An 11,877-nucleotide genomic window follows, 5' to 3' on the forward strand; every position below is an offset into this window, starting at 1 on the left:
CGCAGGTACCAGCTTGAGCCAGCCCTCCTGCTATTCTACTCATTTTATTTTTTTTCTGAGAATTTTGTTTCCTGAAATCTGCTCTGCATACAGTTATCAGCCTTCACCTGAAAGTTTGTCTCTGGACCTCTAAATTATAGACTCCAGAGCAACCGGTTATCAGAGGGGGAATGCCTGAAAGTTTGCTTTAGCGAATGGGTGCAGGCATTCCCTCAAAGTTTGCCTTCGGAGCTCTAAATACAGACTCCAGAACAACCGGTTACCAAGGAGAGAAGAATCCTGAAAGTTTGCACCCTGAGGGGTACAGCACCTGGAGAGAAGGTCAGCAGCACTCAGCTTGGCATATTTCCCCATGCAGTAAATAACAGAGAGAACCCACCAGTGAACTCTAAGTTGTGCTTTTCCTTGAGAAAGCTAAACATTGTTCTGCAGCAGCACAACTCTCAGTTACTCCCTTGCGACAAGTATGCAAATATGTAACAAACTGGCTCTTTAGCTCTTTGGCCGTCACTTTTCTTGCTGGCACACTGGCTTCGTTCCAGCATCCAGACTTGCACAACTCTGTAACAAAATATCCCCTCTCTGTGTGCTAAATTTGGAACATTTGCATGCACACCAGGTGACAGAAGGCTTTTTGGGGAACAACACCCTGTGTTTGTTTACATAGGACCTAGAGAAATGAGTTTAAAAACAAAACATTAAAAACAATCTCATTTTTGTAGGACCTCCAGAAAGGGGATTGTTTAAGTAGGACATACAGGAATTGGTTTGTTTATATGTCACCACCATGTTTGTTTATGTAGGACCCCCTGCAAACAGGCTTTTTTACATAGCACCCTCTAAAACATCTTTGATTTTGTAGGACCTACAGGAATTTATTTGATGTAGGATCCCCCCACCCAGGAACGGGTTTGTTCACATCCAACCCCCCACAGTGTTTTTGTAGGACCTACAGAAACCCCTATGCTGACACAGCCCTGCCCCTCCCACTTTGTTTATGTCGGCCCCACACTGACTCCACCCCACACCTTCACTGCAAGGACTTTTATTTACATAGGACCTACAAAAATTGCTACACCCAACCCCTCGACCAATGTTTACATAGGGCCTACAGAAAAACACAGAGGGGATGTGGGGGCCACACCATCTGACCCTGAGCGCAGGGTCCTCAGAAAGGGGACCCAAGCATGAAGGGGTGGAGGGGAAACAGCAGAACCAGCACTCCCTGAGCTGGGCCCCACGGATCTGTGGGGAGATGGGGGCGGGGGTGGTTAAGGTCTATGGGGAAGGGGGCGGGGCTCTGGGGTAGGGTTATGGGGCAGAGGCAAGGCTATGAGGCAGATCTATGGGGCAGGGGTGAGGCTATGGGGCAAGTTCTTACCTGGAGAGGGTGGGGCTTTCTGGGAGCCCTGCCCACCGCAGGTGACACCACCCCCACCCCACCAGCCAATTCCCTCCTCCATGGGGCCAGGGGTTGTTCTGCCATGGGGCAGCCCTATAGCAGGACTGGAGGGGGATTAAGGCACCAGGGCAGCTGTGGGGCTGCACTATGGGGCAGGGGAAGGCACTGGGGAGAGGCAGCCCCACGGGGCCGCTCAACTATGGGGCTGGGAGGTCAGTGGTTGCCATGGGTTGCTGTGGGGTGCGGGGTCATCACTGTGGGTCATGGGGTTGTCACCGTGGGGTGTCAGGTCATCACTGTGGGTCGTGGGGTCGTCTCCCTGGGGTGAAGGTTGAGGGTAGACGACCAGGAAGAGCCGCTGCCCAAAATGGGTCACGGCATCTGTGGGGAGATGGGCTGTAACCCATGGCTGTCCCATAGTGGCCCCAAACTGCCCCCTAAGTGTTCCCCTGCCCCATAGTGCTCCATATCACTCCATAGCTCCCCCTAACTGTCCCCAAACTGCCTCCCAACCCCTCCAAAGTACCCCTGAACTCCCCCAAACCACAACCAACCCCCACTATGGCACCAATACCAGTGTCTCCACCACCCCCACATGCACCCCTGCCCCATGGCACCCCACATCACCCCAAACTGTCCCCCAAACCACTGAAACTGCCCCCCACCCCCTTCAAAGTGCCCCTAACTTCCCCCATCCTCCACTATGGCACCAGTACCAGTATCCCTACCACCCCCTCTGCCCCTCAAGTGCCCCCCAAATGCCCCCTCCACCCCACATCACCCCACAGCGGCCTCACACGTACCGCAGGCCCGTCGCAGAGCAGGGAGCCGGGGCCCCTTGCCCCTCATTGCCAGCAGGTAGAGGGGGGCAGGGAGCAGCGACACTCCCAGCCCCAGCCCGCAGAGCAGTGGTTCCCGCAGCAGTGCTGCCCCCCCCAGCCACCCCCACAGCAGCAGGTACAGCACCGGCAGCACTGTGGGGACCTGGGAACAGGGAGGGAGACATTGCGGACAACCCCATGGGGAGGAGGACATCCCCCAGGAGAGGGGGAGAGGCAGGGAGGGGGGATATGGGGACACTCCTGCAGCAGAACTGCAGATGGGGAAGTAGCAACACCCCAGCCTACAAAGCAGCAGCTCCTGCAGCAGCACTGCCCCCCGCCAGCCATCCCCACAGCAGCAGATACAGCACCAGGAGTGCCATGGGGAACGACATGGGGACATTGGGGACATCCCCACGGGGAGGGGGGACACCCTATGGGGGAGATTTGGCTGAAAGGATGGTCATGGGGACATGCTGGAGTGACATGGGAACAGCCTGGGAGGGATCACGGACACCTGAGTACACAGACAAGGACACAGGGACAGGAATGGGGATATGGGGTCATTTGGAACATGGCGTGGACATGGCAGGATACTTTGCAGGGGAGATACAGAGGAGGGGGGGACATTCTGGGAGGGACTGAGGTGACCATGAACACCCTAAGAAGAGACAGGGTGACAAGGGGACACTCTGGGGTGACAGGGGTACATGCCAGGAGGATCCAAGGCAACAAATGGACACACTGAGGGGACCCAGGAGAACTTGATGTGACAAAGGGACACACTGGGGTGACATGGGGCCATCCCACAAGAACTCAGGGTGACAAAGGGACACCCCAGGGTGACATGGGGACACTCTGGGGGGAGGTGTCAGGGGGCCGTTGGGACACGGGAGAGGAAAAGGAAACACCCCACGGTAAGGGGGAGGGGCTGGGCAATCCCTGGGGTGACTGGGGGACCCTCTGGGAAGGCTCAGGGGGACACCAGGGCATGGCTGGGGGTGGGAGGGGGGCGTGTCTCACCCGGAAGGGTCGTGGCTTGTGGGGGTCCCGCCTCCGCAGCACCAGCAGCGCTGCCACTGCCACCCCGTACCAGAGGTGGTTAACGAACCCCACGTAGCTAACGAGGGCTGTGACATCACCGGCGCCCAGCATCAGCAGCGTCGACAAGCACTGGGGGGGATGGAGGAGAGGGGCACATCATGGGGGCGGAGGCAGCCCTAGGCCCCGCCCCTGCCCAGGCCCCACACACCAACAGTGACCAGGAGGGACTAGGACACATGGGGAAGGGCTGGAGGTGGGTGGGGCTAGATGGAGATGGACGTGGACTATATGTGGTCCTACCCTGGCCCCGCCCACCAACCCCAGGCCCCACCCACTCATGGTGACCAGGAGGGACCAGTGACCAGGACACACTGGGAGAGGACGGACTATGTGAGGAGGGGCTGGGCAATGCGTAGCCCTGGCCCCACCCCCTCCCGGTCACACCCAGGAGGTCACAGTGACCAGGAAACCCACAGACGTGGGCGGGGCTAGAGCGGGGTGGGTGCCGTCCATGCCCGGCCCCTCCTACCAAAGGTCCCGCCCACTCACTGTGACGAGGAGGGCGGGGCCGGGCGTGCGTCGCTCCAGGTGGATCATGGCCAGCAGGGCCGGCAACTGCCTCTCGCGCGCCCCCGCGTAGAACAACCTGCAGGCGGGGACAGTGACATCATGGTGGGTGGGGCTTCTGGGGGTGGGGCCTCACAGGGAGATGGGCCTGGTGAGGGGGCAGGGAAAAGGAAAAGGGTTGATCCCCCCTGCCAGGGTGGGAGCAGGGAAAGAGAAGGAGGGGGTGGACCTTTGGGAAACGGAAACGGGCGGGGCTTAAAGGATGGGGTGCGGTTTTCAGGGGGCGGGGCTCTGGGGGGCAGGGCCTGGTGGGTGGTCGGGGCAAATAAAATGGCTGCCTGCTCCCAAGGGGGGCCAGGGAAAGAGGAAAGGGCAGGGCTTTGGGGAGGGGGTGGAGCTTCAAGAAGGGGGAAGGCCTTCAGGAGGCGGGGCTTCACGGGGTGAGGCTTTGGGAAGGGGCGGGGCTTTGGAAAGGGGCGTGGTCTGACCGTGCCACACCCAGTGGGCATGGCAACCACATGGGAGATGTCAGGAACCGGGCTCAGCCCCACACGAGTCGTATTGATACAGTCTTGATGCAGCCATCAGGACAACACATCACCCCTGGTGGGCTTAGCCATGTGACATCACACATGGGCGTGGCTGCCATGATGTCACTCAGTGGGCATGGCCACTCACCGAGAGCAGGTGAAGAGGGATCCGTTGACTCCCCCAAAGGTGGCCAGGGCCACACCCAGTGGCATCACCCATGCCAAGGCCCTGCCCAGCGCCTTCTCCCCAAATGTCTGCAGGAAAAAAACAGGGTGTGGTCAGTGGTGGGTGTGGCCAAACAGGTGTGGTTAAGGGGGTTGGAACTCACCACAGCAACAGCCTGTGATTGGAGGAGCTCCTGAGGTGACATGGCGGTGAGGTAGGCAACATTGGCCAGGACGTAGACAAGGGTGACAAGGGGGAGGGAGATAAAGATGGCGCGGGGGAGGTTCCTGTGGGGGAGTGGCCAAAGCAGGCACGGTCAGGCCGAGCCCCCACACCCCAAACCCCCTAAAATCACCCTAAAATCTCACCGGGGGGGGTCGATGAGCTCATCGGTGAGGTAGTTGAGGAAGTTCCAGCCCCCATATGCGAAGGAGCCCTGGAGAAAGGCCAAGGCCAAGGGCCCTGCCCCTGGCCACGCCCCACCAGCCACGCCCTCCCCCGGGAAAGCCTGGGGCGGGTCCAGCCAGAAGTGCTTGCCTAAGGGCAGGGTAATTAGGAAGGTAATTAGAGGGGCTGGGGGTAACTAGGGGGAGAGGGGTCAGTTAGGGGGCCTGGGGGCAATTAGAGGGGGTGGGGGTAATTAGGGGTAATTAGACGGCTTGAGGATAATTACAGGGGTTGTGGGGGTAGTTAGGGGTGGGGGTAACAGCAGGCCGAGGTAATTAGGAGTCCTGGGGGTAATTAGAGGGTTCCTGGGGTAATTAGAGGGGGATGCAGGTAACCAGTGGGGGTGGAGGTAGGGGGCCCCTGGGGTAATTAGGGAGGTTGGGGTAATTAGGGGGCTCAAGGGTCATTAGGGATATAGGGGTAATTAGGGGACCCTGGGGTAATTGGAGGAGGTCTAGAGTCCTTCTGGGAGGGGGTGTGGCTTCAAAGGAGGCGGGGCCTGGTGAAGGGGCAGGGCCAGAAAAATGGCTTGACTTCTTCCAAGGTGGGAACAGGGAAGAGGGGCGAGGCTTTGGAAGGGGGCGGGGCCTGGGCCAGAGAAGGGGTTGTGGCTGTTCCAGTGCTTTGGGGAGGTGGAGGATTTTGGTGGATTTTGGAGACGTCATAGGGGGTGACACCTTGTGCAATGCGGACGAGACCAGTGACAATGACAAGGCCGATGGCCCCCAGCTTGGCGGCAGCGCAGGCGTCCTGCAGGCGGGTGGCCCCCACCACACTGGCCCAGTTCAGCCCAGTCAGCAGCACTAGGGGGGCCCAGTATAGACCAGTATGGCCCAGTAAGAACCTCCCAGTACAGCCCCAAGCCCCCCCAGTATATTTCAGTATGGCCCTGAGCCCCACCAGCATATCTCAAGTCTCTCCCAGTAGAGCCTATTGCCTCCCAGTACATCCCAGTATAGAGCCATATAGACCAGTATGGCCCAGTACTCCCTCCCAGTAGAGCCCAGTGCTTCCCAGTCCATCCCAGTACCTCCCGGTACACCCCACAGTTCTCCCAATATGGTCCTGAGCCCCTCCCCAGCTCCTCCCAGTACATCCCAGAGCACTCCCAGTATGGCTCCAGCCTCTCCTAGTAAATCCCAGTACCACCCAGTGCTTCCTGGACCAGTCCTGAGCCCCCCTCAGCACATCCCAGACTTCTCCCAGTCCACCCCAGCTCTTCCCAGTCTCATCCTCAGCCCTCACAGTGCCTCTCAGTCCATCCCAGTGTCCCCCCAGTGCTTCACATTCCACTTCAGTGCCCACCCAGGCCAACCCAGTGCCTCCCAGTCTGGTCCTAAGCCCTGCCCAGCCCACTGCAGTCCATCCCAGAGCCCTTCCAGTATGGCTCTGGCCGCTCCCAGTACATCCCAGTGCCTCCCAATATGGTCCTAAGCCCCTCCCAGTTTGGGGTGTGACTCACCCACACAGGCAGCTGCCAGCAGCCGCAGGGCGGTGTCCAGGGCGGGGTCTGGACTGTGACAGGGGGCGGGGCTGAACGGGTGCAGCAGGTAGGAGGCAAAGGTGAGGGCGATGACGGCCTGAGTGGTGGGGAAGATCACCAGCACCAGCAGCCACAGCCGCAGGAACCTAAAGCACGGGCATTAGGGTGCTGCCCCACAGCCTGCCCCACAGATCCTTGCCCCATAGACCACTCCCAGTTCATCCCAATACCCTCCAGTTATGACTTTGATGTAGGTGGCGTCGCCACTGGGGGTCTGGGCAGTGGTCAGGGGCTGCACCACAGCCTGCCCCATAGATCCCTGCCCCTTCGATGTCCCTCTGCCCCATAGACCACCCCCAGCCCACCCCATCACACCCCCTGTAGTCACCACCGGGAGAATTTGGAGAGGGTTGGGGAAGGTTTGGAGGGTGTCACCCCACCCCCTGCCCCACAGATCCCTGTGCCCCATAGACACCCCCCCACCCCATAGATCACCCCATAGATCACCCCATAACTCGCCACACAATCTTCCCGAAGGCCTCCTTGCCGTGGGAGTAGTTGCCATTGGAGGGATTTGGGAGGGTTTTGGTGGGTCACCCCCACCCCCTCACCCATAGATGCCCGCCCTCACCCCATAGATTGCCACACAGACTCACCCCACGAGCCCCCCGAAGGCCTCCATGACGTAGGCGTAGTCCCCCCCGGGGCGGGGGACAGCCAGGCCCAGCTCGGCGTAGCACAGGGCCCCCCCTGCTGTCACCACCCCTGCACCCCCCCAGACCAGTAAGGACAGTCCAACGCTCCCAGTTTGCTCCAGGACCCCCCGGGGGGAGACGAAAATCCCCGAGCCAATGATGTTACCTGTTAGTAACATCATCATGATGTCATGCACAGGGGCACCCCACCACCAGAGGGGAAATCCCCACCAAATGGGGGAAAAAGGGCCAAAACTGGGGAATCCCCCTACAAATATGGGGACTAACCTCCCCAAAAATGGTGGTTTTGGGCAGGTGGGGGGATGAAGGGGTTTTGAGGTGATTTTGGGAAGATTGGAGGGGGTTGAGAGAGTTTAGGGGGTTTTTGAGGGAGTTTGGGGTGACTGGGGGAGGTGAGGTAATTTGGGGTTGATTTTGTGGTGATTTCGGGGGGATTGAGGGAGTTTAGGGGGATTTAGAGGGAGTTTGGGGTGATTTGGGGGGTTTGAAGTGATTTGGGGCTGATTTGGGGTTGATTTTGCGGTGATTTGGGGGGATTCAGGGGAATTTTGGGGGTGATTTTGGGCTCCCCCCTCACCCACGATGACGCCACAGGCGCTGAGCAGCCCAATCTCCTTCTTCAAGGCAACACCACCTTCTTCATCTCCTCCCACTCCTCCTTTTTGGGGGTGCTCCCCTTTTACAGGGGGCACCCCCCTTTGCCGGGCACCCTCCATCATGGCGGCCAGGGAGGGTTGTTTTTTTGGGGGCGAGTTGTTTATCTGCTCTCCTCTTCCAAACTGGCGGGGTCCAAGGGGTTCTGGAGGGCTGTAATGAAAAAAAAGGGAGGGATGTTGGGAGGGGAGGGATGGTTTAGAAGGGGGGGGGTGGCTTAAAGGGGAGGTGGGACCCCCCCAAATTACCTGGTGGAGGAGCAGGATGTGTCACCCCCCCCCGTCTCCTTGGACGGTGACCTTTGGTCTCAGTCTCCCCGATAACAGGGGGACGGACTTTCCACCCCCCCCCCCACGAGGTGGAGGAGGGAGGAGGAAGGAAAGGGAGGAAGGGGGGCAGTCACGTGACTGGGAGCCCCCTGTCCTGCTGGCAACCCTCCAAAAAAGTGCCTCACCCCGCGTAATCACCCACTGAGAGGCCTCGTAGCCCCCAAACCCCCCTCGAGCCCCCCCATTTGCCTTCAGACCTGCCCACTTCACCCCCTTTCCCCTCATCCAACCCATTTCCCCCTTTTCTCTAATTTTTCCCCTCAGACCACCTTCATTTCCTCCGATTTCCTCTCAGTTCCCCCTCACACCTCTCCATTTCTCTCCCATTTCTCCTCAACCCCCCCCATTTTCCCCTTTTACTCCAAATTTCTCCTTCAACCCCTCATTCCCATTTCCCTCATTCTTTCCCCAGACGCCCCCCATCTCCCCAAAATTGCCCCAGACCCCAGCATTTCCTCCCCAAACCCCATTTCCCTCGTTTTTCCCCTCAAATCCCCACATTTTCCCCCAAATTCCCCCTCACCCTCCCATTCCCTTTGTATCCCCCCTCAACCCCTACTTATCCCTCAAATTCCTCATGGGACCCCCCATTTCCCCCTCAAACCTCCCCATATCCCCCCTTTTCATTCATTTTTCCACTCAGACCCACCCAAATCACTCATATTCACTCTCAGACTCCCTTTTTCCCCAAAAATTTCCCCTCAGACACCCCAAATCCCCACTTTTCCCTTATATTCTCTATCAGTTCTCCATTTCCCCCTCATATTCTCCCTTCTTCATCTCAGACCCCCTCATTTCCCCCCTTTTTACTCATACTCCTCCATTTTCCTCCCCCTTTCCTCACATTTCATCTCAGACCCCCAATGTCCCCCCTTTTCCCCCAAATGCCCCCTCACACCCCCCCCATCTCCCCCAAATGCCGCCTCGTACACCCCCATGTCCCCTCTGTTTCCCTCACTTTTCCTCCTCACACCCCTCATGACCCCTATATCGCCCTTTTCCCTCATTCTACCTCTCAGACCCCCCATATCCCCCAATTCCCCCTCACGCCCCCCCATTTCCTCGCCCCGCCCTCCATTTACCGTTGGCCGCTGTCTCTTCATCCCCGCCCCCTCCCCCGCTTCCCACCTCGCTATTGGCTCCCGCCTCTTTGTCCCCCCGCCCTCCCTCTCCCGCGGTGCGGCAGGGCTGGGTTTTCCCTTGGAAACGGGTAGTACGGGACTTATAAACACTTTTAAATGCCTAAATTGGGTCAAAATGAATAAGATTAATGAATTTAAGAGGTAAAGTAGGATAAAAAAGAGGAAAAACGGGTCTTTAAAGGGACCGCCGCGGGCAGCGCCTTTCAGAGCTCACCCCGCTCCCCCCGTTCCCCCAGGCTGGGCGCTCAACCATTGGCCGCCGCCTATCTATCCCCGCCCTACTATTGGCTCCCGCCTCTTTGTCCCCGCCCTTCTCCCCTGACACGGCCCCTGCGCGTTCGGTCGGTGCTGTCACTCATGGTGCTGTCACTCATGGTGCTGTCACTCATGGTGCTGTCACTCATGACGCCGCTTCGGGGCGGCTGCGGTTCGCGGCTTCTCCGGAGGACCGGGACCCTTTAAGGGAACGGGCTGGGCCCAGAGGGGGCGGAGGGCGGAGGGCGGGAGGAGGCCCTGGGAAGGACTGGGACAGGAGGACGAGGCCTCGGGGGTCTCTGCTCTTCCCGCCACTGCCACCGAGAGCGTTGGTGCTGCGGCGCCCAGGGCACAGAGACGCGGGAGAGTCGGAGGAGGGGGCGGGGCTGGGGAGGGGGACCCGCTGAGGGGGAGGCGGGTTTGGGTCAGTTCACACGGGCACAGGTCACGCTCCCTTCAGCACACCCAGCCAGCACAGGCCGCAAAAGGAAACGCATTTCAATTTTAAGGGGCAGGGAGATTTTTATACGAAAAATTAGATGGCTCTGAAGTCTGTCATATTTTTTTCCTGTCCTTTCCTTTTTTGATCAGAGGCAGCAAATGTCCAACAGCAGCTCCATCACCCAGTTCCTCCTCCTGGCATTCACAGACACACGGGAGCTGCAGCTCTTGCACTTCTGGCTCTTCCTGGGCATCTACCTGTCTGCCCTCCTGGGCAACGGCCTCATCATCATCATCATAGCTTGGGACCAGCACCTGCACACCCCCATGTACTTCTTCCTCTTCAGCCTCTCCCTTCTTGACCTGGGCTTCATCTCCACCATTGTCCGCAAGTCCATGGCCAGCTACCTCTGCGACACCAGGGCCATTTCCTATACCAGATGTGCTGCCTAGGCCTTTGTCTTTTTGATGTCATGAGATTTTTACCTTCTCACCATCATGGCCTATGACCGCTAGGCTGCCATCTGCAAACCCCTGCACTACGGGACGCTCCTGGGCAGCAGAGCTTGTGTCCACATGGCAGCAGCTGCCTGGGCCACTGGGTTCCTCAATGCTCTGCTGCACACAGCCAATACATTTTCACTACCACTCTGCAAGGGCAATGCCCTGAACCAGTTCTTCTGTGAAATCCCCCTGATCCTCAAGCTCTCCTGCTCAGACGCCTGCCTCAGGGAAACTGGGCTTCTCATGTCTAGTGCTTTTTTGGGGGAGGATACTTTGTTTTCATTGTGGTGTCCTATGTGCAGATATTCAGGGCCGTGCTGAGGATCCCCACTGAGCAGGGACAGCACCAAGCCTTTTCTACATGCCTCCCTCACCTGGCTGTGGTCTCCTTGTTTATCAGTACTGGAATGTTTGCCTGCCTGAAGCCCCCTTCCCTGTCTTCTACATCCTTGGGCCTGGTGGTGTCATTTCTGTATTCACTGATACCCCTGCATTGAAGCCCCTCATCTACAGCATGAGGAACAAGGATCTCAAGGATGCCCTGAGGAAGCTGATGTACATTGCATTTGCTGTGTAGGGGTGACTTTGGGAAAGGCAAGGCTCACCTGGAGTTGGTGGCTGCAAGAAAAGTCAAGAGCAAAACCAAGAGCTTCAATGTCTGCGTCAGAGACCAAGGCTGAACAAGGGAAATGCGGGGCTGCTGCTGAGGGGAATTTAATAACAGCAGAGTGTGATGCTGGTGCTGAGGGACTCAATGCCTGCTGTGCCTGGGTCTTTACTGAAACACCCTCCCAGGCCTCTGTGCTCAGTGAAGGGCTTCGAGGAAAACACATCTTTGGCAGGAACCTCAGGAAACCCCAGCAGGACTAACACCAGTGTCTGCCCCTGCAGGGGACTCACCCTGGCAGTGGCACAGGCCGGGGCTGCCTGGCTGGGAGCAGCCCTGTGGGAAAGGTCTGGGTGGGCAGGGAGCTGGGCAGGAGGCAGCGTGTGCCCTGGTGCAAGGGAGGCCAGGAGCACCCTGGGCTGTGCCACCAGGAGATGAAGGAAGGAAGGAAGGAAGGGAGGGAGGGAGGAAGGAAGGAAGGGAGGGAGGGAGGGAGGGAGGGAGGAAGGAAGGAAGGAAGGAGGGAAGGAGGGAGGGAAGGAAGGAAGGAAGGAGGGAAGGAGAGAAGGAGGGAAGGAAGGAAAGAAGGAGGGAGGGAAGGAAGGAAGGAAGGAAGGAGGGATGGAGGGAAGGAAGGAAGGAGGGAAGGAAGGAAGGAAGGAAGGAGGGAAGGAAGGAGGGATGGAGGGAAGGAAGGAAGGAAGGAGGGAAGGAAGGAGGGAAGGAAGGAGGGAGGGAGGGAAGGAGGGAAGGAAGGAAGGAGGGAGGG

General features: G+C 58.6%; 1 protein-coding gene and 1 non-coding gene across 2 annotated transcripts; one reads left to right on the plus strand and one right to left on the minus strand.

Moving 5' to 3' along the window:
- Positions 1-1,029: 1,029 nt before the first annotated feature.
- On the minus strand, positions 1,030-8,427 carry LOC102094704 (large neutral amino acids transporter small subunit 2). Its single transcript, XM_065038570.1, has 12 exons — positions 8,079-8,427; positions 7,754-7,983; positions 7,117-7,321; positions 6,440-6,606; positions 5,655-5,780; positions 4,899-5,067; positions 4,694-4,817; positions 4,513-4,619; positions 3,817-3,913; positions 3,247-3,396; positions 2,206-2,386; positions 1,030-1,783 (listed from the first exon to the last, which is right to left on the minus strand). Exons 2-12 carry the CDS (start codon positions 7,893-7,895, stop codon positions 1,596-1,598), a joined length of 1,656 nt encoding a protein of 551 aa, XP_064894642.1. The 5' UTR covers positions 7,896-7,983; positions 8,079-8,427; the 3' UTR covers positions 1,030-1,595.
- Positions 3,665-11,256, plus strand: LOC106146116 (uncharacterized). Its single transcript, XR_010467551.1, has 2 exons — positions 3,665-3,939; positions 10,148-11,256. It is a non-coding gene; the product is annotated as an uncharacterized LOC106146116 (transcript).
- The last annotated feature ends 621 nt before the right edge of the window (positions 11,257-11,877 follow it).

Source organism: Columba livia, chromosome 22 (assembly GCF_036013475.1).
Source record: "Columba livia isolate bColLiv1 breed racing homer chromosome 22, bColLiv1.pat.W.v2, whole genome shotgun sequence".
Taxonomy (NCBI): Eukaryota; Metazoa; Chordata; class Aves; order Columbiformes; family Columbidae; genus Columba; species Columba livia.